The sequence below is a fragment of the Corylus avellana genome, chromosome ca8, assembly GCF_901000735.1.
Source record: "Corylus avellana chromosome ca8, CavTom2PMs-1.0".
Taxonomy (NCBI): Eukaryota; Viridiplantae; Streptophyta; class Magnoliopsida; order Fagales; family Betulaceae; genus Corylus; species Corylus avellana.
In genome coordinates this window covers 18,941,382-18,966,378 of record NC_081548.1, presented here as the reverse complement: position 1 = coordinate 18,966,378, position 24,997 = coordinate 18,941,382, and the positions used below count along the sequence as shown (strand labels likewise).

At 38.0% G+C, this 24,997-nt stretch overlaps 2 protein-coding genes across 4 annotated transcripts; both read right to left on the bottom strand.

Annotated features, from left to right (window-relative positions):
- Positions 1-1,317: 1,317 nt before the first annotated feature.
- On the bottom strand, positions 1,318-6,366 carry LOC132190223 (derlin-1.1-like). Its single transcript, XM_059605144.1, has 7 exons — positions 6,227-6,366; positions 5,794-5,929; positions 5,633-5,706; positions 3,515-3,608; positions 2,841-2,969; positions 2,167-2,327; positions 1,318-1,763 (listed from the first exon to the last, which is right to left on the bottom strand). Exons 1-7 carry the CDS (start codon positions 6,241-6,243, stop codon positions 1,535-1,537), a joined length of 840 nt encoding a protein of 279 aa, XP_059461127.1. The 5' UTR covers positions 6,244-6,366; the 3' UTR covers positions 1,318-1,534.
- Positions 6,367-8,351: 1,985 nt separating this feature from the next.
- On the bottom strand, positions 8,352-23,409 carry LOC132189156 (ceramide kinase). Of its 3 annotated transcripts, none has more exons than XM_059603739.1 (11): positions 23,032-23,303; positions 22,792-22,884; positions 13,933-14,025; positions 12,644-12,875; positions 12,509-12,535; positions 12,246-12,330; positions 11,385-11,534; positions 10,045-10,146; positions 9,116-9,496; positions 8,810-8,876; positions 8,352-8,723 (listed from the first exon to the last, which is right to left on the bottom strand). In XM_059603739.1, the coding sequence occupies exons 3-11, from the start codon at positions 13,984-13,986 to the stop codon at positions 8,586-8,588; spliced, it is 1,236 nt and encodes a 411-aa protein (XP_059459722.1). In that variant the 5' UTR covers positions 13,987-14,025; positions 22,792-22,884; positions 23,032-23,303; the 3' UTR covers positions 8,352-8,585. The 3 variants fall into 3 exon arrangements, with proteins under 3 accessions (XP_059459722.1, XP_059459721.1, XP_059459724.1); XM_059603738.1 differs by having other exon boundaries at positions 12,246-12,333; positions 23,032-23,302; XM_059603741.1 differs by having other exon boundaries at positions 8,634-8,723; positions 8,810-8,899; positions 12,246-12,333; positions 23,032-23,409.
- Positions 23,410-24,997: the final 1,588 nt, after the last annotated feature.

The window sequence follows — 24,997 nt, the reverse complement described above, 5'->3', positions numbered from 1 at the left end:
CGTAATTTTATTGGTTCTGATATGACACATTAATGGAATGAGTGATGATAGAGAGAACAAGGGCGTGATGCACGCCCATGTTTTTTAATATTTTTTTTTTTATAATTAAAAAATTAAAATATATTATTTTAATATTAAAAAATATTAAAAAACAAAGGCGTGCATCATGCCCGTATTCTCTCTATCATCACTCTAATGGAATCCATCAAGTTTTTTTGACAGCAAAAAGTAAATTGTTATTTAATATTTATGCATATCTCACTAATCTCTCCAAACATTTTTGATACCACAGAAATGTTATTACAAATCAAGCATGCCACTAATTTTGCATTTTTCCCTAAAAAGAAACAGAAAGCGAGGCAAAGAAACTACTAGAAAGAAAGCAAAAAAAAAATAAAAAATAAAAAAATAGTAGGAATCCTAATAGTACCTCAAAATCCACAGGAACAAAGCAAGTAGAGAAACGAACAAATGGAAATCAGCCAAAGGCCCAGTCCAATAAACTTTTTGTCCCCAAAAACCAAGGTTGCAGTTGAAACTAAGAATGACTATTCGTGTTCAAGTATCAGATTCAGATCATGTCGAGACATAAATATAAGACTTACATCGACCAATTTAATTAAATGGGTTAAAACTCTCAACTCTAACCCTTTAATTTTGTCTTAAATTTGCAAATCATGTTAAAAATTGTTAGTTCTAAATGTCGTATGTCAGGTTCGGGTGGTATCGAAGCATGAATATAAGACTATAAAAATCAACCATTATCCGATTCATTTAATTAAACAGGTTAGACTCCTCAATCTTAACCAGTTAATTTTCTGTTGAGTTCGTATAAAAAATTGCTGCCCCTAGTTGAAACCATCGGATTGCAAGCAGTGGCTGAATAGATGGAATCCTCATATTGATTGCCTGAGGAGAAAATGCCATCGTGAAAGCAAGCAAGAAAGACTATTACAACAAAAATTGAAATCTGAGAGACCTTTTTGAAACCAGGCAAAAACTCCAGATAGTGATCTGTATTTTTCCTCAAATTTGATTGGTTCCAATTTATTGGATGTCTCTATCTTTCCAACTGTATCAGAATTTTTTTGAAGAATTTTACATAGCATTACACCAACGTATGCATTTTAAGACAAGGAAACATTCCCATTAATGGTATGATGAGGATGTCTCTATAAGGAAAAGTAGCACGTTTTGTGTTTCCACAAAATTCCTTTTTTAATCACTAGAAAACAAAGCAGCTTTTTGTTGCTGCTGATGGCTCCTTGAGAAGCCATGGTCCTCACAATTGTAATGATTCATGTAGACTTTTTATCATGCTAGAAGTGGGATTTTAACACAAATGAAACAAAAGTTGCATGTAGTTGTAGATATGACATTTTCAATAGAAGGCTTCAAAAGCCAGGTCCAGCACTAAGGCTCCTCTCTCTACTAGCTGAATACAACAATATATTACCTACCAAAAATCAGAAGATCATACCAATAATTGTCATGTTGTGCATCTTAGGATTTGATTTTCAGATGAAGATTCGGTCTAACGGCCGTCGAGTCGATAGCTTCTGCCTTGGAAAGCTCCTCTGCCGGCCTGGTTGCGCTGCTGTGCTGCCTGTGCAGGACCGTTTGTTTCCGCCTGCTCTCCAGTGCGTGTTTGGCTTCCGTTCAGACGGTAGCCTCTTCCACGGAATGCAACTCCTGCTGATGGATCACGTTGCACCGGGGAATTTATTTGTGTTCCTTCACCCCAATATGCAACTAATTTGTATCTGGAAAGTCATTGAGGAACATTTGCAGAACATCTGTACTAGTGTAAGAAATCATGCGCTGATGTGCAGAACATGTGCATGTGAAAGCCATTAGTTATGTAAATTGTAATTGAAAAGGTAGAATGTGCCAAAAACATCTTGTTTCTCACGCAATTCTTCGGAGTCTCCACCATATTATGGTTCAAAACTTGTTGCATCATCCACAAACCCAAATTACATTGGTCTATGGTGGGGAGTTGGGAGCCTCTCCACAAGTTCATGGAGAATAAACAACCTCAAAACTTCAATTATCCAGAAATCCTACCATAAGAGTGAATACAAATTTTGAAAATGCAGTTTAAAACGTTTTGAAGGTAATCTTAGTGAATGAGTTGCTAAACTAAATAAACAATAGAAAGGATACACCAAATAAGGAGTCTTGAAGACGTATTTTCCCCCAGCAAGAGGATGCAGCACTGTTAGGAAGTAATACAAATGTCCTGCAACTATTCCTAGAATGTCTGGCATCAAGGGATTATCCAATAGCAAATCCACTGCTAGCATTGTCCAAGGAAGATAGAATCCCTGTAGGTTAATTACAAAAAAAAAAAAAAAAAAAGATAGACAAGCTACTGAGATTCCTTTCATTTGTGGATTACATGAGAAAATTTGTAAATGTCAAGGATATCCTTTCATTATGTTGACTTAGTTGCATAAAGCAAGCCAAAGGGAGACCAACAATGGAGGTGATATTGAACTAGAAAATTAGGAAACAACAATGAAAAAATAAAAAATAAAAACCCAAATTTTCGAGAAAATCAGCTGTGTTATTTATCAACCTATGAGAAGTATGGATGAGAGTTCAATAACAATCCAGAAAGCAAGCCAAAGCAGGTGCATGTGCTGCAAGTTATATAGATATTCAAAATATATTTTATAGAATACTAAGGGACCCATTCAATCTGCATAGATCGACTGAAGGCTTTCTTTTGACTTATATTAAACACTGTGGAAAACAAAGAGGCCTGATTTCAGAGCCTATGTACACAAAAACAGACAAACTCAGATTAAAAGAAATTTGGTAGAAGAATAGCATACCTTAAATGACACAAGACCATAGACGTTTATGCGCGCATTTGGGAACTCACGGCCCCAGATATAGACCATCATAAATACTAGAGAAACTCCCATGAATTCAGACCATAGATATGGAACAGCAGCCATCACCTAAGATCAAGTAACACACTTGTCGTTATTTTCATGGTATGTTGATTATAGTACTGGGTGATTTATGTTCATGACTTGTTTGGATACTCTGTTACCAATTTTATGTGAGAAATTTCTTCTCAATGTTTGCAAATAAATAACCCAGCATTTCTTATCTAGACAGAAATTTTCTGCAAACTGGTTTGTAAGAAACTCCTATAAACCAACCTCTAAGAGTGACATGTATCCTTTAAAGTTACTGAAATGATAGTCACATTTTTGGTATTTTGTGTCTGCAAACACAGAATGTTTAGAAGTTGTCCAAATATCTCTGACATTTCTTACATTCTATTTCTTTCTTCTTTCATTGAAAGTCTCTCTGTTTGGTATTGGAAGAGAAAGAAATTGCTTCCAAGTTCCAACACCAGCTATTCCTTTGTTTTCCCAATTAAAGCACAATTTCTGATAAATTCCCCAAATTTGAGCACTAATTAGCATACAATGGTCACTAATAAGGTAAATGGTATTATCATAAAGATTATAAATAGATGGTTTTTCTGACTTACAAGAAGTGATAGTGCTCCAAAGATCAACATCCATACGTAGTCTGCCGTTCTCTTGTCAAAGGGCCCTCTCTCAAGTGAAACGCCATATTTTGCTCTACACATTCAACATGACTTTGTGACATATTCTTCAATTCGGCCATCACAAAAGATTTTAGGGGATGGTCAACCACGACGAGGGACGAAACCAAAAATTTTTATCGACATGGGCCAAAGTATGAATTTGAAATATATTTAAATAAGAAGCCAAATAATTGATGATAAATATATTAAGATTAAAGACTAAATAAATATATAAAAAATAAAATTAGTATTCATTCAATGTTAAGAAAATATAAACAATAAAAAATAATTATTTTTAATATAATTCAATTTTCAATTTAATGCCCGAGTGTAAAGTGTATTAAAACTTATTAGAGATAAACATCACGCATAGTTACACACACAAATGTAAAGTGTATTAGAACTTATTAGAGATAAACATCACGCATAGTCACACACAAATGTAAACCATATTAAAACTTAAAATTTTTGGACTTTTTTTCGGGTTCAAGACCAAATTTTGGACTGCTTTTTTAATGGGCCCAGGGCCAAACTAAAAACTTTTGGCTAAAATTCACATTTTAAAGCATATTCAATAAAAATAAAATAAAATTTAAAACTAAAGGTGGCCATGGCCCACCCCATCTGCATGTAAGTTTGTCACCGTCAACCACCCTATCAGAGCCGAAGAGGTTGTTGAACTATCCCCTTAGCTTTGAAAGAGTAGTTCAGCCATCCCCAAAAATAGAGGGCGGATATTTCATAGACTTTTAGAGGTAGCCAAACCACTCTTAGCTTTGAAAGGGTGTTCTACCCTTAAAAAGCCTACAAGGGTTGATCGGCTAACTCCAAAAGCCTTCAGAGGGTGGTCGACCACCTTCTCAACTATGAGGGGGTGTTCAGTCACCTTTAAAAGGTGATCGATCACCCCTTAGTCCCTCCTCTCTCTCTCTCTCTCAAAATTTTTGTTGCATTTTTTTTCCTCCAAATTCATTTACACATTTCGAGTCTAAAACATGCACGTTCAAATTACATATGCTATTTTTCGTCCATTTTAACACCAACATCTACTCAAGAGTCTAAATCGCAATGAAATGCCAGTTTGAGCTGACCAAATGTCACAAAGTGATAGTTTACGGGTGCTAGGGGTGAAAATCCAGTCCTGGTTCTCGATTATTGGCCAAAACTAACAACCGAAACTAGGGTACTCGGTTATTAATTTTGAAAAACTGGAATCAGTACCGAGTACACAGTTACCCAATTATGCAATAATCGGCTGGTTCCAGTTGGTACCTGGTTATCTGGACCGGATAACCGGATTTTTAAAATTTTGGCATTTTTGGGCTTATTTTAGGTATTTGGCCTAATTTTTTTGGCTTAATTTAACCATTTTTGGCCTATTTTTTAAAAAGCAATTAGCCTTTTTGTCCCAATAAGTTGGGCTTTGTTGTGATTGTTAAAAAAAAAAAAAAAAAAAATCCTAAAAAAGCCCAAAAATACTGAAAAATCACTGTTTATGCCTTTTGGGCCTGAAAATTAAAATCCAATGTTTAAAAATACCCTAAAAATCTAATGTTTAAAAATGCTCTAAAAATAATATATATATATATATATATACCCGATTACCCGATTATAACCAAGTATATAGAAATCCCAAAACTGGTAACCGGTTACCAATTTTTTCCAATTGGTTTTAAAATCGGTTTCCCTGTAACTAGTTACTGGTTGGTACCCGGTTATACCGGTTTTGTTTTACATGCCTTTCCATAGTAGTTAAGGATAATTTGGGTATTTTGAGTCTAAAATATGCATGTGTAGATCATGTGAGCTATTTTCCTTCATTTTAATGTCAACAGCTAAGAAATGGTTATGATACAACAAAAATTAAAATGGTAGTTTTAGGGGGTTGAACGACAGTTCGATGATGTCTTTGCAAAATTGGTGTCAGTTTGAAAGTGGTAAGGATATTTTCCCCTTTTAATTAATTACCAAGTTTCTTTCCTACCTCCAACACTCAAAATACATGATAAATTTAATATCCATATGATTCCAAACGATAGGGAGACTAAGATATCTTACATTATTAGCAAACGAAAAGCGAAAGGTAATGAAAATGGCCCAAGAAAGAAGAAATTCGTAAGAAGCCTCCAAACCTGCAGTATGGGGAAACATAAATGAACAAATGAATTTAGGCTGTAGGATTTCTGCAGATTGGACAACTTGGGAAGTAACTTGCTTACCTGAAAACTTTTTATTACGAGGCCATACTCTAATGATATCCTAGAAGGATCGTAAAGTCCCAGAGAAAATGCAGCTGTGGTCATAAAGCAGGCAACTCCATAGGCCTTGCTCACAGGTGGGAGAGATCGATAGTATCTGAAACAAGTTGGGAAATTAAACATCAGTTTGATCTTGCAAATGGGTATAGAGATTCATCAAAGTCTCACAAAATTGCAGGCCTAGACAAGACCAAGAGCATGCTGAATCTTTCTTAATGAGTCTGAAATGAAACTAACATGACCAAATCCATAAGAAATCAAGATAATAGCAGATGCGTCCATATATACACCAAAAAGCACCATTAATTTGAAAGGTAGGCAGGGAAACAAAACAGCAAATCAAGAAATGGACAGTTAATTAAGGGAGTGATCGTGAGAAAGAAGGAGAGATTACTCTGCTGGTGTGGACATTGCACCGAGTGGTTTTGGAATGTGATGGTGGTGGTAGGAGGTTGAAGAGACTATGTAAACAAGTGTATTTGACGTTCATTTTTGTCTATAATGAAAAAACCATTGGAGACTTCAAAGAGGAGACTTTTGGAGTCTTCTCAATGCAAGGAAAAGTCACGGATAGACCGATAGACCTTTGAAGTTTTCCATTAGACGGCCATTGACTGATCATTCATCATGTGATTGGAAAGAAAAAAAAAAGAAAGACTTTCTTGTGTTGCGTGAGGCAGGGGCTATGCATGTATTATCTCTTTTATTGGATGGAGATGAGTGGACCCATCCAAAATAGTTGTCTCATAATCATTTTTGTCACACCGGCGTGCTTGATCAATAAGCACGCCGGTATTAAAATATTATAAAATATATATATTGAGAAATTATAAAATATTATTTAAATAATATTTGAACAGTAAATAAAATAAAATAAAATAATATTTTAACACTGGCGTGTTTACTGTTCAAGAACGCCGATGTGCCAAAAATCACTACTCGTGGTTTGCTTTGTTGAGGATTAAAGAAAAAAAAACAGAGAAAAAGAAATGCTGCCAGGTTTTAGTTACATACATATAGGATATTTTTTCGCCTAACAGTTTTAGATTGGTGTGATTTGCACGTTTTTTGTGTTCTTCGAGGTGTCCTTGATCTTCAATTTTCACACTCAGAGACGGATCCATGTGTAAATGGGGGTAGGCTATGGCCACCCCCTTGTTTTGAAAATTTTCATTAAATATGCCGTTAAATTTACATTTGGGCCGAATTTTTTTATTAAATATGTTTGTTAATCAATAGTGATTAAGCATTAAATAATATGGTGCAACTAAAAGATGGGTTACGTACAAAATAATTATAAAATGTATTCTTTGTTCATTATTAAACATAACAATTTTAGTATTGTTTTGCTAAATTTTTATTTTGGAGATCACACTTTTCATTTTGTTGACTATTAATTATGATGTTTTGATTATGTTTATTTGAATGCCAACTAAAGAAATTGCTTTTTAACTTTAGTATATTTTTCATCTATACTTTGGCCCCCTATTTTACTATATTTCTCATTCCTGCTTTGGCTCTTGTCGATACAAATTTTTGGTTCCATCCATGTTCACGCTCCTACAAGACAATAACCAATTAAGAGAACTCACCGGTGGGGGTGCCGGCGAGTCTCATTCCGATGCCTAAGTTAGTTCATTTAAAAAAAGCTTGCCCAATACATTATATTTCAGTTTTCAGCAGGTATAAGGGCCTATTTATAGGAAAAGATTAAGTCTTCTACTTCGACTTGCCTTCAAAGTGCTGAGAGTTGTGGCCTATTATTCTTCTGGTGGGTTGGTATTGGTCTTGAGGCCCATAATATATTAGGTGGGTTAATAATGTGAAATTATTCTCAACAGTTATCCCTCAATTTCCTTATCCGAAGAACTTGGATAAGGGGAATTTAGCCTGTCTCAAGGATTCTACTGCCTGTTTCACACCAATTGGAAACTGTTAGACCAAAAAATGCCCTAACATACCTCAAGTGAGAACATAGGACCTAAATTTTCTACAACCTAAGAAAAAAATTTACTTGTATTTCTTAATATGTGAGAAGTACATGTTTTTTTTTTTTTTTAATAGCATGTGCTTCTCATATGCTTTTTAAATAGCATTAATAAAAAAAATCGTGTACTTCTCACAAGCCAGAGGGACACGTTACACTTTTAGAAACTGGATTGGAAGAACTCCTACAACTTAGTTTGTAGGAAGTTTATTTCCGAAAGGAAAATCCCAACCGATTGTTATTAGGTTACCCTATCCATCCATAGGCAAATCTATTTTGACTTGATAAAATGACGATATGTAAATGTTTGCGAGAGGAGCAATTGTATATCTTTGAGAAATCATTTTTAGAACTAAGATATTTTAAGAAATTTGATTCAATTATAATGAGAAAATTTGGTCATTCATATGTTTGTCACCAAACCAAAGAATATGAATGGTCATTACGGTCCAAGTTCGTATATTCCTAGTAATACTCATTTTTATTCCTAAGAAATGATCATTTTAGTGTATCAAACGTGCCCCAGTTTCCCTTGAACAATAAAAAGGGCAACGTGCCCAAGTTGATCAAGTATTATATATATTCTGAGGTGTGGCTTCAACCTCCAACACCCTTAAACTAAGGTCCCCTGAAACATCCTCCATGTTTTTATTCCGACAAGTCATTTGTACAACCATATTTTGATCGAACAACTTAATTACAAAGTGAATGTACAATATAGGCACAGGCAAGATATCTCCAAGAAACCCTTTTGAAAGGTCTTCTGTTAGACTTCGGGACCAGCTGCAAATAAGCTAACAAGGCCTCTAAATACTTGTGCTGAGAGTTGGTGTGCTTGAAAGAGCTCACCATCCAAATTCCATACACTCTCAGTGCCAAAAGAAGTAAACACAAATGCCGTTGTCTGTGCACAACAAATTGATTGATTATGGAGTCGGAAAACGAAAATTCAGAACACTCAAGAAAGATGAGACCAGTGAAGAAAAATACCTTATGATGTTCTACAAATTTGAAGTTCAGGGGACTTCCACCTCTCCTTGCAAGCTGGGTAAGGTGCCTGTAAGCATCAAAATAAGATGACTTGCAAGTACAACAAAAATTTAGTAAGATTTCCCAAGAAACTCTCTTAACATACAATAATAAGCATATAATTATGCATTACTATGTTTCTTGAGATAGTGAAAGGTTTTCTTGGTACATATTCTCAAATCTTTTAGTAAGAAATCATTTGATCAGTAAGGTTTTTTGACAAAAACATTATACATTTGAGCAATAGTTGTGATGTCTCCTACATACCATAGATACAAAGCATGAGGACAGTCTTTAATCAATATAAGGTTGAGGAAACCGTCTGAAAGGTGTGCATCAGCCACCAAACCATCTGGTGCTCTTTCATTTCGGCAAGAAATTACAGCAGCACCAATGCTAAGAAAACGCCCTTTGGATCTCAACCATCTTGTTTCTTCTGGATGTGAGTAAGGTGTTGCTAGGGGACTTCCCGTGGATACCCGAATCGGTTTTTTGTTACAGACAGTGCAATTAACGCGACAAACCACTCTTTCAGATTCATTTGGACTCCACAATGCTTGTATCTGACTACTCAAGTGACCTCTCTCGGAAGTTGAATTTGTTACTTCTGATTTGACTTGTAAGTATGCTACTTCTGCCTCATATGACCTGACATAGATGAGAAATTACCATTGAGCACAATCTGCATTATTCGTTATAGTAACAGTTCACAAGTAGCTTATGGAAGAAAATAGTAGCATTTTGGATGTGAGTCCCACATCAAAACGGGGCAGTAAGCAGAGGATAACCCTATTCATGGCTAACAATACAGCATAATCCCATTACATTTGTCACAAACCCAAATTCACAAAGTTAACTAATTCAAGAACTCAACATAGTGAAAATATGCCTCCATATAAGCAACTGTTTCATTGTTCAAATTTGGATGCTTTTCTGTCTTTAAGAGAAATACCAACTTGGAACAGGGAAGTGACTGAATATTGAAATTGAAGAATGGAAATTGAAGACCACTACTACTCTCTTTTGTTTTTGTTTTTTTTCCTTGAATTTATTTTTTGTATTACTTCATTCATGAAACCAAACAAACAAGCAAACAAAAAGTTGCTTTCAAATCCAACAAAATTATAAGAGTTGACAGAATCTATTTTGAAAAGCTCAATGCAACAGAAAGGGATACCTCCATCATTCAAAAATACCTGTGCCTCAAAAACACTTTTGTTCCTGCATAATCATAACGTTTGGGGCCCATCCAGCGGTATTTTTCACTCTCAGTAATGACATCTCCATAAAAACCATACCTGGAGATGTTGAACAAATGGACTTAGAAGAAACAACGTCCATAAACATCATCTTAAATGGTCAAGTATAGATTGCAAAAGCATACTAGAAGTCTTTCCACTACACATGGCACTCAGCAAATGTTGTAAGAGCATTACGTGATTATGTATTGACTAGTTGGGGTATCAAAATGAAAGCGTAGCCAGGAAGTACAAACTACCAGATAAAAATATCAAGGTAGCATAATTTCTAAAGCCTTTCTCGATAATGTGAGAAGGGCTAAGGCTCACACAAGATTTTATACCAACAGAAGTTAGAAGTACAAGACTAATTAGATGAGGCTATGGTTTAATAGGACTTCAACAAACCATGAGGTCAAATAAATTTACAATAAGGAGGAAAAGAAGAGGCTACCTATTCACAGAGAGAGGAAAAAAAAAAAAAACTTGCAAAACTCTTCAAGAAATCAAACTTCTAAGCCAGTCAAAGAAAGTCACAACAAGAAGGTGATTGGATATCAAACAAAGATACCCAAAAATACTAGAAAATCAAATAACATCCATGCACTGAAGATCAAACATACGATTACATTAAACTCTGACAAAAAAAAAATCAGGGAAAAAGGATGCTTATGGAAACCTTTTTTTTGATAAGTGCTTATGGAGACAATTTAACCAATGTTTTTGCACAAATAAACAAATGAAAAGCCAGTCATTAATTAAGAAGGTAAAAAAAGTTCATGAGCCTTTCTTTTCTGCTCTATTAAAAATGTTACTACTACCGCTACTACATTGTTATGTCATTGTTGTTGCCTTTTTGTTCGTATCAAAGAGCTCTTGAGAAAGCTTGACGATGAGGTTAACACAAAGCTATAAACTGCATATAACATAGTTGTCTTCTCCTGTCTACTTTTAGATCATAACATACCAATACACCAATATTTTAGCAGATTAATGATGCAGAATCTTTACCAACAAATCCATCATTCTTTGCTGTACATAAAGGACAACCCCGAGTAAAGAGCATGTGGTATCAATTAATGCCCCCCTTTACCAACACTTGAATTTCCGTAAATCTTATCTCAAAAATAAAAAAATAAAAAAATAAAAAAAAATCCCATAAATCAGCCAACAATGCGTGATCATGCATGTGGTGTAGGCAGAAGAACAAATTGTTTATTTTTGGACCCACAATCATTTTACTAGTAAGAAAATTTAATCCTGTTAGAAACACCAAATCAGTGATAATGAGAAACTACCCAGCAAAAGAAGCCGCATAGCGTACGCAAGGTTCAACTTTTGATGCCGACGTTGTTTTCCATCTTACAACTTGCGCTATATCGAGGCATACCCTTTTACCAAGGACAATGTGCAATGCTGATGTTATAGGATCTCGAGTTCCAGTTGTACTGCAAAAGAGAAGTTGAATACACTACATTTAACAAGATGACTACATCAACCAAAAGAGTAGAAAGAATGGTGCTAAAAGTTTGATCTTGCAAATTGTTGGTATCAGATATCAATACTAAGTTCCACTGACACATTAACGTTTGAAATCTGAAATAGATTAGTGTGCTTTCCTCAGTCTGTTAAATAAACAAAGACATATTTGTTATAATGTTAATTAAATGATTAAATTAACTATTTCCTGTCTGCTTAAGCTTTTGAGATAAGTGGTAATTTAACAAGACATTAGAGCAAAATGAATTTTACTATCAAGTCAAACAATATGCATCTTTTAATTGTATGGGATTAGAATTCGACAACCAGAAATAAACATAGCCTGAACAAGAACCTCAAGGGTTTGAAAACTTAAAAATAGCCTATGCTCCATGGTTTGGGCATGAAGAATGACTTGCCATTTGAGACCAGGACTATATTTTTGGGTAACGTACACCGCACATTCCTCAAGTGTAATGTGGGCCTTCAGATGTGAGCAACATGCTATTTGGAAACGATAATGTAGGAAATGCACAAAAATTGATAAGCATAGAAGCCTAATGCTAATAAAAAGTGCACAAATTGCATGTTGAATTGAACTTAGATATGAAGCAATAGTAATGTTTCCTTCATCAAAAAAGAGAAAAAATTTCAAAATATATAATTATGCAATAAAATACCACATCACAATGGCATCAGTTGAACCTGCAGGAATGATTCCGAATCTAAACCGTTCTTCAGGGAATGAAAACTCACGATCTTGATCTGCTGAAATCTCAAAACAGGAAAAAAGCAATTATCAGAAAATAGGCATTACTAAGCTAATTCAATCGGGGCAAAAGAAGTACAAAGAAAAGAATAACAGTTGGAAGATGGGGGAATTATATTTCATTATAGTGATACCAAATATAGTATATAATTGTAGAGTATGGAATAAACTAACCAATGTTACAAGAGCCATCTTCAGTTCCTGTAAGTTCAGATAGAATTTTAGTGATAAATCAGGTAACCACCAATTACAAAGGCAATCAAATCCATGCTTGATTTGTATGGAAAAAAAAGTTATTGTGGTACGTACTAAAAGTTGAGAATCCTGATCCATTTTCTTGTCTTGGAGTTGAGAGAAGAGGTGACTGGTCTTCATTCTGACTAGTAGTCCCAGCAACTGTTCCACTTGAACCATGATGAATCAAGACACTGCCATTCCCATCAACAGAATGAACAATATCTGTTGGGCTTGGTGGGTAAGGAGCTTTATGCCTTGAAGAAAGAAACCCATTAAGGATTTCATTGAAGAAACCATCACCACCCTGGAATCAAATCAATTAGGAAACCATCAATAATTAGAAATAAGCAGGAAACATTGCTTGGAGCTTGTGTATATCTTTTCTTTCTTTTTTTCTTTTGGCCAAAACAGGTTAAAGATTTAGAAACCATGACATATCTAAACCCAATAAGGGTGGAACAATCATTGCTATGGAACTGCATGAACATATAAGTTTTTTTTCAAAAAAAAAAAAAGAAAAGAAAAGAAAATAAAAGATAATATGCTGCAATCATTATCTAGAGAGACCTTAACCTACATGAACAGATATTAGATCAGTGGCAAAGCCATAAAATTTTCCCAAGCGCAGGTCCAATGCAATTTAGTGGTATGAGAACTGTTAAGGTTTATAGCCCGTCTCGACGTCATATGACAAGACAATTTACGAATTTGACCCACTGCATGCATGTATTGCACACATGTGAAGTTGATTGGCATTATGGCTGAACATATAGTGATTTTGAGTTTGTAGACTTATAAGTCACACTGATGAATGATGACATAATCTTGATTACAATGAAATATATAACTTCCAAAAACATCTCTTATAAATTTTGAAAGAGTTTGATAAAGTAAACATATAAATGAAAAGAAAACGTTAACTCAAAAAAGGTTATAATGTGTGAAAGGATTGTCTTTGAAGCATGTGCCGACCGAAATGGTGACATGAGGAAGCATTTAAAAATCAAGGGCTATATTCAAATTATCAGGGCCAACGATGATTTTAAACCTCACCATGAGGAAAGGATTTCAAAAGCCAAATGAGGCCATAGTCCCCCACTTCTTCCATCACTGGATTAAATTCTGTAAAATTTGAAAACTAGCATGCGAGTATGGAAGAGTGAAATTAGGACCATTGATGCAATCTTTTATAAGAAATCCCACAACTAGGAGAAATTCCACTCAACAATAGATGCTCCCCTGGGTTTGTTGATATTACAAAGTTTGCGTGATAAGTTTGCATGAACAGAATAGCCTAAAATTTACTGCTCACAATAATTCTATACATGACAAAGACCATGTGAAGGGATCTCAGTACTTACCACAGCTACAACACCATCATAGGAGTAAAGTTCCTTGTTGGAAGTAGAGGCCATCACATGAAATGCTTGTCCTGCCCTCTGGGTCACTATCACCTGAAAAAGGAATAAAAAAATGACTATTAAAGAAGAATTTTGGTCACAGTGATCTTAATTGCATGTGTTTCAATCTCGTGACATCCCTTAGACCTTTTTCATTTGGGACTAGTACATTCTTTAGATCAATCAAGAGTAAATTTAAAATGAATAGATTGCAAGGCGAAGACAGAGGGAGAGAAAGAGTCTCTCTCCCCAAACAAAAAAGACCCCATCTAAACCCCCTCCTCCTCCCCCCCTCCCTCCTCTTTTCACCTCTTCTCCCCTACCTCTTTTTCTTCTTTTGTGGGAGCTTGGAAGCTAGAACCGCTTAACCTCTGCCTTGCACACACCTCTCCCCTGGCCTCCCCACCCCCTGGCCCACCACGAGCAGCTCACATCTTTGTGTTAAAGATGGAAACTACAGATATGCTATGACTTAATCCTCCTTAATTGATTTTTATTATTATTTTGATTGTAATATTTCATTATTTCTTTCCATAATAGTCTGTAGGTCCTTTCTATTTAAACAGTTGTAACCGTATGAATGTATCATCATCGAATAAGAGTTTTCCTTCTCTCTTTTCTACTTAGTATTAAAGCAAAGGTCGTGAGTTCAAACCTTGTGTTTGTCTTTTAACTCTTATTTCAATTAAATATTTCACGTGTTGAGCCTCTCTCATTAAAGGAGAGTTTGAGCCCACACATAAGGGAGAGTGGTAGAATATAAATTTAATGATTAAATTCATCCATTTATATGAGCTTAAGCTTTTAGAATAAGTGGTAATTTAACAAATAAATCCAAATGATCTACCACATAAGCATCTTTAATGCAAGCAATAATATACAAATCCAAGAAAGCTTCCTTGAGGGCCTAATCCTCACACCATATGTCAAGCCAAAATCTAATCTTGGAGCCGTCTCCATCTCAAATCTGATATGACTAGAAACTCCCTCCAGCCTCTCTTGATATTTTTTCATAACCACACCCCATTCAACCCATGAACCTCATTAAAACACCACCCACCCCACGAGCTACCATATTTAACCATCTTCTTCACCTAGCTCACCCTATAAGAAATCTCGTTGTAACTTTTCTATGCGATTGGCAACATGAGCAGAGAGCGAAAAAGAGATAAGAAATACATAGGCAAATTGTATAGGGTACTCTTGATCAGGGTAACCTTCCACCCTTATACAAGTACATCCTCTTCCAACCAGTTAAACGACACTCGATCTTCTCAATAACACCATCCCAAATATATTTGGTCTAAAAAGAAGCTCCCAAAGGAAGACCAAGGTACTTCAAAGGCAAAGAAGAAACCTCATAGCCAAAAATGCCAATCAATTCATCAACATTATTGACATTTCCCACATGGACCAACTCTAACTTAGCCAAATATATTAATAACTTATAGATTGTGAATTGGGAGATTTTGGACATAAGAATTAGTGAAATAATAATAAGGCACCTCCAGCACTAGTCATACTCTAACAACATTAATGTACCACGACTCGTAGATGTTTAACTAAATTAACAAGGTCCTACCCAATTGGTAGTTCAATCGGCTGGGAACCATTTCACATAAAGCGAAGCTCACTCGTTCGAATTTCTCCCTCCCCTTTGTAATGACCTAGAAAAAGCGCTAGCCTCACCTACACTATCTCTCAATAAGGACTAGTCAAGTTACAATTGAAACTTCATAAAATCACTTATAAAGCTCAATCTTACCTAATAAAGAATTAATGTGGGACTTACCATCCATGAGCTCATTTATAATAACATATTCAATGTGTACAATCCACCCACCCAATGTGAGACTAAATTTCTAGAGTGTTCCAATCTCCCTCACTCAAATCCCTGATGTTCGTATCAAGACCCATGTTATATAGTGCCTCAGCACCACATGTTGTTACTATGTTGCTCCAATACTATTTGTAACAGCCCAGGGAAAGCGCTAGCCACACCTGCGTTATAGCTCCAAAAGAACTAGTCAAGTTACAATTGAAGCTTCTTATAATCACTTGTAAAGCTAAGTCTCACCTAGTAGGAAATCAAAGTAGGACTAACTTTCTAGGGTGTCACACTCTTCTTTTACATTGTGATGTGGCTAGAGAATTGTGGTTGTTGGCCTTAACTTTATTTGGAATGTACTAGGTGATGCCTAGGATGTGATTGAAGTGTTTACATGCTGAAAGAGAAACTTAGTGCCAAGAGATTTCGGAGGCAGGTTCTCATTACATTATGTGGACAATTTTGCAGGGGAGAAATACTAGTACTTTTGATGACATAGAGTTGAATGGGAACTTGCTCACAAGCATTTTATTAAGTCCTCTATTTGCCTGGCTGTATTCTTTGGGAAGTAAAATTGTCATAAACTCTCTCATGGGTAGCACGTGAGGGAGTGGGTGGCGTGTGAGAAACTTTTGGTCCTCGTCGGAGGCCTCTCCTCTGATTGTTATTTTACGAAGGGTTACGTGGGATATTTTTACGTGGAATCAAAATCGTACGAGTTACGTTCAGGCAATGGGAGTCAGAATATCAAGTTGATGAAATGGGGAAGATTGAACTTAAGTACAGTTGTCATGGGAGTAACGAGATTGGTATGGTTACTCAAGATGATGAATGAGTTAGTGTCGGAAGCGACAATAATTGGTGCATGCAGAGATCATCGAATGGGCGATTCAGTTATGTTTCTACAAAAAAGGATGAACAAGCATAGGAAATTCATGGAGATAACTAAGTGGAGGGAGACGCAACTTTGTTGTAATCCCGGAGGGGCGTGAAGGGCAGGGATGGAGACACTGTATCTCGTAAATGGGGCGGCTAGTGAGCATCTGAATCAAGTGAGGGATGCAAATGTGAAAAAGACGCCAGTACAGACACGAGCAGTGGTTCCTAGGCGGACGTTTGCCAATGTGGTGGAGGTGAAGAGATTAGAGACCGAAACAGATGTAAGGGGGGAGGGCAAGATGGGAAATTCAGAAGAGGTGCTCAGTAAGGAAACCGTTGAAAAGGTTGAGAAAGGAAAGGAGAAGATCAAGGAAGCCGAGATTCATGCAGTTTCATAATGGAATGAGTTGGTGGAGCTTGTGGATGAAGGGGTCATCAATATGGAATTAATGAGAGATCTTCTGGAAGCTTTTCAAGGCAAGATGGAAAGATAAGTCAAGAAATTTGGGATCGATTGCGTGGAAGAGGGAACCTACCGTGTGGACATTAAAAATGGGAAGAGTGGGGTCACGAATAAATCAGGCCCAGAAAAGAAGCATGCTAATATGGGGTCTAGTGACAGTGGGCCTTCTTGCAGGCAGCCCATCAAATACTATAACAAAACTTATTATCGAAGGAAGCCCAGGGAAGGAACATTTTGGCGGGTGAAGCAGAGGGTGAGACGTGTCCAGCCGGTGCCGGAGAAGTCACCGGAGACCAGCCAGAGTAGTGTGCCGGAGTCTCTCCTAGATGTAGGCAGAACGTTTGACCCAGAGCCAGGAAAAGAAGATGCTGGATAGGGAGAAAGGTCCAGCGAGGGAGAAAATACCAGAGAATTTTCGGGGAAGTTCGATGGAGGAGCGGTAGGATTCGGTAGGTTCTGACAAGGCCGGTCAGGATTTGGGGCAGAAGCAACAAAGTCCGGTGAGTTGTTGGAGCAGCGAGAAGCATGCTCGCCGGAGCTGTTCGCCGAAAGCGAGGCAGGTGTTCTCCACGCCTCTTACAGCACCTAAGGAAGCCGATATGGGTGAAATTCCGGAAGGGCAGCATTCCAAGGTGGATTTGGATCAAAATCTGGTGGTGGAGGGTAGCTCGAAGAGAAGCCGGAACAATACGCCGAAGACTGCTCATTCTCCAAGAGAGGCTGACGAAGCCAAAAAGAATGGTGAGGTGCGACAGCCCTCTAGGGTGGTGTAGAAGCTTCCAACAGACTTCTTTGATGGGGTAGGGTCATCTTCTGAGGATGGGAGGTCCATGTGTGGTGGAAACCGAGGGGAATTTGGTGGTGGGTAATTTTGAGGATGGGGAAGCAGGTTTGGAGGAGATAATTCCAAACAAGGTTTCCAATAGCTGGGTAATTGATAGTTGTCTTGATTTTTATCCCAAAGTGGGAGTGACATGTGAGGGGGAAGAGGATAAAATGAGATGTTACTTAAGGATATTGACGATGCTAGAAAGCAGCCAGTTATAGATTTGGGGGGTATTTCCACCAGTGCTCGTGCCACCAAAGGAAGTAGGGAGCTTAAGAGATTAGATTGCTTCGTAAATTATGATAGGGGCCTGTTGAAAGTCCAGCAAGGTAAGGGAAGAGGGAGGGGTCGACATGGTGGTTTATGAAGCCAAAAATCATTTCGTGGAATGTGAGAGGGTTGAATGCCTTCAAGAAAAGATTGCGGATTAGAGGTCTCTTAAAAGAATGGAAAGCAGATATTGTGTGTTTGATTGAGACTAAGATGGATTTTATTTCCAGCGAGATGGTACGCAGTTTATGGGGAGGCCAATATATGGGTTGGAAGTATAAGGGGGCCAATAGGGCGTTGGGGGGCATTTTGTTGATGTGGGATAGGAGGGTGGTTGAGAAAAATGCAGAATGTATGGGGTGTTACACATTGGCTTGTTCTTTTCAGAATGTGGAGGACCATTTTGAATGGGCATTTGGAGGGGTGTATGGCCCGAATAATAATGTGGAGAGGAGGATCCTTTGGGAGGAGTTGGCTAGTTTGATGAGTGTGTGGGAGATCCCATGGTGTATTGGTGGGGATTTTAATATAGTTCATTTTCCTAGTGAGCGTTCTAGTGAATCGAACTATTCTACAGGCATGAAGGATTTCTCGGATTTTATATCCGAACAAGGTTTGGTGGATATTTTGTTGGCAGCAGGTCAGTTTACATGGTCTAATAATCAAGAACATGAAATCTGGTCAAGAATTGATCAGTTCTTACTCTCACCGAATTGGGAGGATCACTATCCGGCAGTGTCACAAAGAAGGCTACAACGACTACTTTCCGATCACTTTCCTTTGTTGCTAGATTGTGGGGATTCTAGGGGTGGTAGGAAGTACTTTAAATTTGAGAATATGTGGTTAAAGCATGAAGACTTTGTTGACAAGGTTAAGTCTTGGTGGGATTCGTATACGTTTGATGGCTTACTGAGTTTTGTTTTGGCTAATAAGCTGAAATCCCTTAAGCTAGATTTGAAAAAAATAGAACAAGGAGGTGTTTGGTGATATTGGGAGGAAAAAGAGGGAGTTGTTGGAAGGTATCCCGGAGCTGGATGTTTTGGCAAAGAATAGGGGACTAGTCGAGGAAGAAAAGACGAAAATGGCTGATATGTTGAGAGAACTAGAGAATACCTTGTTGTGCGAGGAAATTCATTGGCAACAAAAATTGAGAGAATTACGGCTGAAGGAGGGGAATAGTAACACTCGGTTTTTTCATAAGGTGGCCAATTCTCATCGTAGGTATAATCGTGTGGAAGCGTTACGTATCAATGATGCTTTGTCCCATAATCCGGCCGAGGTAAAAGAGCATATTGTGCAATTCTATTGAAGTTTATATTCGGAGCAAAGTACTTGGAGACCTAGAATGGACAATCAAATTTTTTCGTCCATTGATGAGGAGGAGAAAAATTGGTTGGAAAAAGATTTTGAGTAAAAGGGGGTTTGGGAGGTGGTAAAAGACATGGAGGGTGACAAGGCATGGGGACCGGATGGGTTCCCCATGGCTTTTTTTCAATCATGTTGGGCTGTGGTGAAACATGATGTTATGGCTGTTTTTTTTTCTGAATTCTACCAAAGAAGGCAGTTAGTGAAGAGTTTGAATGTAACTTTTGTGTCCTTGGTACCGAAAAAGGCGGATGTGGTGGAGATGAAGGATTTACGGCCTATTAGCTTGGTGGGAGGGATGTATAAAATTTTATCCAAAGTTCTGGCCACTAGAATGAAAACTGTATTGGGAAAGATCATCTCGAACTCTCAAAATGCCTTCATTGGTGGTCGCAAATTTTAGACTATGTGCTCATTGCTAATGAATGTTTGGATGGTCGTATGAGATCAGGTGCGCCTGGTGTTATTTGCAAGCTGGATTTGGAAAAAGCCTATGACCATGTTAACTGGGAGTTCTTGTTGTATTTACTGAAACGGTGTGGTTTCGGAGAGAGATGGAGGGAGTGGATAGAGTGGTGTATTTCGTTGATTAGATTCTCCATCTTGGTAAATGGAGCTCCGGAGGGTTCCTTTAATAGTTCGCGGGGAATACGGCAAGGGGACCCGCTTTCACCGTTACTATTTGTGCTGGTTATGGAGGCTTTGAGTAGGATAGTGAATGCGACAGTAGAGCAAAGTTTATTATTAGGTTTCTCTGTGGGAGAAAGGGTCTTTTCAGATTTGGTGGTTTCTCATTCTTTATTTGCTGATGATACTTTGATTTTCTATGAAGTATATCCTAAGCAAATTCGTTATGTGCGCCTTATCCTTTTATGCTTTGAGGCTGTTTCGAGGCTAAAAGTTAATCTTGGTAAATTAGAATTGGTTGCTATAGGAGAAGTGAGAAACATTGGGACTTTGGCTGATATTCTTGGGTGTAGTGTTGCGGCTTTGCCCATGAAGTATTTGGGTTTGCCATTAGAGGCTACATACAAGGCTACGTCTATGTGGAAGGGTGTGAGGAGCAGATGGAACGTCGGTTGGCAGGTTGGAAGAAATTGTACCCATCAAAGGGAGGTCGGTTAACCCTTATAAAGAGTACGTTGTCTAATCTTCCGACTTATTACTTATCCTTGTTTCTGGATCCTATGAGTGTGGCCAATAGGATTGAGAAGAGTCAAAGAGATTTTCTGTGGGGAGGAATAGGAGATGAACAAAAACTGCATCTTGTCAATTGGAACCAAATTTGCCGTCCTTTAAGGGCCAGCGGTCTTGGCATTCGAAATGTGCATAAGTTCAACCAAGCTCTTTTGGGGAAATGGCTATGGAGATATGCGATAGAGAGCAAGGCGCTTTGGTATAAGGTAATCATAGCTAAGTATGAAGATCAGGATGGTGGATAGTGTTCGAAGGAGGTGTCGGGGCTTTATGGTGTGGGTTTGTGGAAGCATATTAGACGAGGATGGGATACTTTTGCGAAAGGTGTGAGGTTTGAGGTGGGGCTAGGATCGAAAGTTCTCTTCTAGCATGATACGTGGTGTGATAATCAGCCGTTGAAGCACGCTTTCCCTTCCTTGTTTAGTATTGCAAGGTACAAAGAAGCGTGGGTAAAGGATAATTTTATGTGGAGGAATGGAGTTGTTGAGTGGAATGTCATCTTTGTGCGTTCCATTCAGGATTGGGAGTTGGGTGTGATATAATCTTTCTTTGAACTGTTGTACTCTTGTAAGATTTCTCATGGTAATGTAGCTCGGATTCGTTGGTCCCCATCTAAGAAAGGTACGTTTGAGGTGAAGTCGTTCTATAAGGCTTTATCCATTCCAGCTTATGAGGTGTTTTCATGGAAGAGTATTTGGCGCTCTAAGGTGCCACCGCGAGTGGCATTTTTTGGGTGGACTGCGGCTCTCAGCAAAATTCTGACACATGACAATTTGCAAAAGAGGAGTATTGTAGTAGTGGAATGATGTTGTATGTGTAAAAAGAATGGAGAATCCGTAGATCATTTATTGATCCATTGTGAAGTGGCCACTCGGCTATGGCACTATATCTTTACTTTGTTTGGTATTGAGTAGGTTATGCCACAAAGGTTCCTCGACTTGCTTGCTTGCTGGAATCAAGTGGGGGGTAGGGATCTCTCTAAAGTTATTTGAAGGATAGTTCCTTTGTGCGTCACTTGGTGTATATGGCGGGAGAGGAATGCACGAACTTTTGAGGATAATGAGTGTTCGGTGGATGGGGTGAGGAAGAATATGATCTCTATACTACACTTGTGGGCGTTGGCTCACCACCGTATTGATGTTCCGACTATAGAAGAGTTCTTGAATATATGCTCTTTGTATATTTTGTACCCCATCGGGATTCAATAGTTGAAACCCAGTCTTCTAATTTTACCATACTTCCATTAAACATATCAGGTTTTGATTTTCTCCGCCTCTCACTGCAACCCGAAATCAATGGTATAAAGTATCACAATCAGAAATTAAGAGGGCACCCATTTGTAATTTTTCAAAGAATCTCCGATTAAAGTACACTTCAGGTTTCTTTTATCTTCTAATAATAAAATTTCAATATCAAAAAGATAACAAGGTACCATCAGCACAATTTTGATTGCTACAAGTCCAAGTTGCATCATAGGATAATCAACATCTACAACTAGCTAGACATATTGTAGAAGCTTCGGTTGACTAATCCTCTTCTAGGGCTATCAAAACTTATAGTCAAACTGTAAAACCTTGTCTAGCCCTAGTGCATTTCCATCTATTCTTTTACAAAATAATCTCCCAAATGAGTAAAACTTGAGTAAAGTTACATGTTGAAATTTTAAAACCAAAAATAATAAACCAACAAAATATCTCTAGAAAACAGTGATTGAAGCACAATTTTACACTGAACTGACCACCAGTTAGGCAACCAAAAAAAAGAACCATTTAACAAAATTATATGCAATAATGCAAATGCAAAGCTGCTTTTAAACTAAAATGCATTGCGGCATTACACTGTAGAAACAGATGAAAGAAGTTATAAAATTATAAAATGATCTTTTGGCACTAAATATCATGAATCTGAGTTGTAGTAGGTATGTCAAATGCATGATTCTCAAAGAGTAAGAAGTATTTATTTACAGAACCACCAAGTAAGCTGAAATCTTACCTTTGTATTGACTTTAGCACGTGAGAATATGGGTGCCACAGTTTCCCAGGTTCTACAGCCATTCCCATTCCCACTTCTTGGATGAATGAAAACCTAGCAAATCGGAGATAAAGCTGGAAAAGTTTTACCACCACTTTTTTCCCATTTTGAGCAACCCAAAGACAGACAGATTCACACTAAAAGTACAATTTACCTCCTTGTGCTCTACCCTGATTACAATTTACAACAACTGACACTAACCTCCTTGTACTATAAAAGACATTGGGGGTCTTCTTGTGGCTCTCGAAGATGATGAAATCAGGACTGAAGCAGGTAGTAGATCTAAGGTCTGTGAGCAAGAAGTCTGAGAAAACCAGTGGTTGGGCAGCAGAGTAGGGCATTTCATTGGTCAAATCATCAGTGGAGTTCATCATATCAATCATTCCTGTCGAATCTCGAGCCATGGTCTTTGTTTTTATCCAACCATTTCCACGCGAAATTGATGGGCCAAGATCCAATCTTGCCATGGAATAAACAAGGAACAGAGGGAATGGGTCTTTGCTGTTACTTCCTTTCGTTTTCGTTTTCCTTCTTTCTTTTCTTTTTAGACCAAGTATAAACAAGCTTAAATGCTCAAATATTGAACTTTTTTTTGATAAGTAAAGTTTATATATCAAAAGCGCAGAGGGGCGCAACCCTAGTACACAGGGGGTATATAAGGGAAACGATTAGCTAGAAGAAGAAAAAAGAACAAGAAAATCAGGATAGCTAATAACTATAGGAGCAAGCCAAGCCGCTGTCCAGGTGTAAAGTGTATGGAAAAAGAAGGCCATGAGCTCCTCCAATGATCTCTCAGAATCCTCAAAGCATCTCTCGTTCCTTTCTAACCAAAGGCACCACATGATGCATAGAGGGACCATTTTCCAAACAACAGCACTCCTAGAGCGGCCTCCCATCCACCAACAAGCAAGCAGGCCCGCCACCTTGCTAGGCATTACCCAAGACAACCCAAAACGACTGAATATGGCCTGCCATAAGGAACGAGCAGTCTCACAATGAATGAAAAGATGATCAATAGTCTCCCCATCAATTTTGCATAAGCAACATCTATTGATCACAATGATATTCCTTTTCCTGAGGTTATCAATTGTGAGGATCTTCCCTAACACCGCAGTCCAAGTAAAGAAAGCCACTCTCGAAGGAGCCTTGGTGCGCCATACGCTCTTCCAAGGAAAAGGACTTGCTTCTTTGCTTACCAGGATGTTATAGAATGATCTAACATCGAACTTCCCTTTTCTCGAAGGGATCCACCAAATTTTGTCCACCCCTCCCCTACTCCACTTGTGAGAATATAACGTAATATAGAACGAGGCTAGCACTTCCAATTCCCAATCATGGATCGATCGAAGGAAGCTAACATTCCATTGACGATTTCCACCCATAAACTCCAAATTATCGGCAATGGATGCATCTTTTGCATTAGCTATGTTATATAAGCCAGGATACGCTTCCTTAAGAGTCATTTCCTCGCACCAAACATCATCCCAAAATCTGATTTGTGATCCGTCTCCTGAGTCGAATTTGATATATTTAGAAAACACTCGCCACCCTCTTCTAATATGCCTCCAAAGACCCACCCCATGAGGACTGGGGTTGTCAATAGAGTGCCATCCACCCCATGTTGAACCAAACTTGGCATCTACCACAATTCTCCACCAAGCCTCTCTCTCGTGCGTATAACGCCATAGCCACTTCCCTAATAAGGCTTGATTGAAGACTCTCAACTTCCTGATCCCTAAGCCACCTTTGTTGATAGGAGAGCATACCTTGTCCCAACTAACCAAGTGATACTTGAATTCTTCGTTTAAGCCACCCCAAAGAAAATCACGTTGGAGCTTCTCTATTCGCTTGGCTACAGAAGCAGGCAATGGAAAGAGGGATAACAAATAAGTGGGAAGATTAGAAAGAGTGCTCTTGATCAAAGTGACCCTTCCTCCCTTAGATAGATACAACCTTTTCCAGCTCGCCAACCTACGCTCAACCTTTTCCAAGGTATCATCCCAAATGTTTTTGGCCTTGAAGCTAGCGCCCAGAGGGAGACCCAAGTACTTCAAAGGTAGAGAAGCTAAACCACAGCCCAAAATCCCAGCCAATTCTCCCACATTTTCCACATCCCCTAGTTATCTCCCACTGAGAAACCCGAGATAAAACCATTATCGATGGCCGC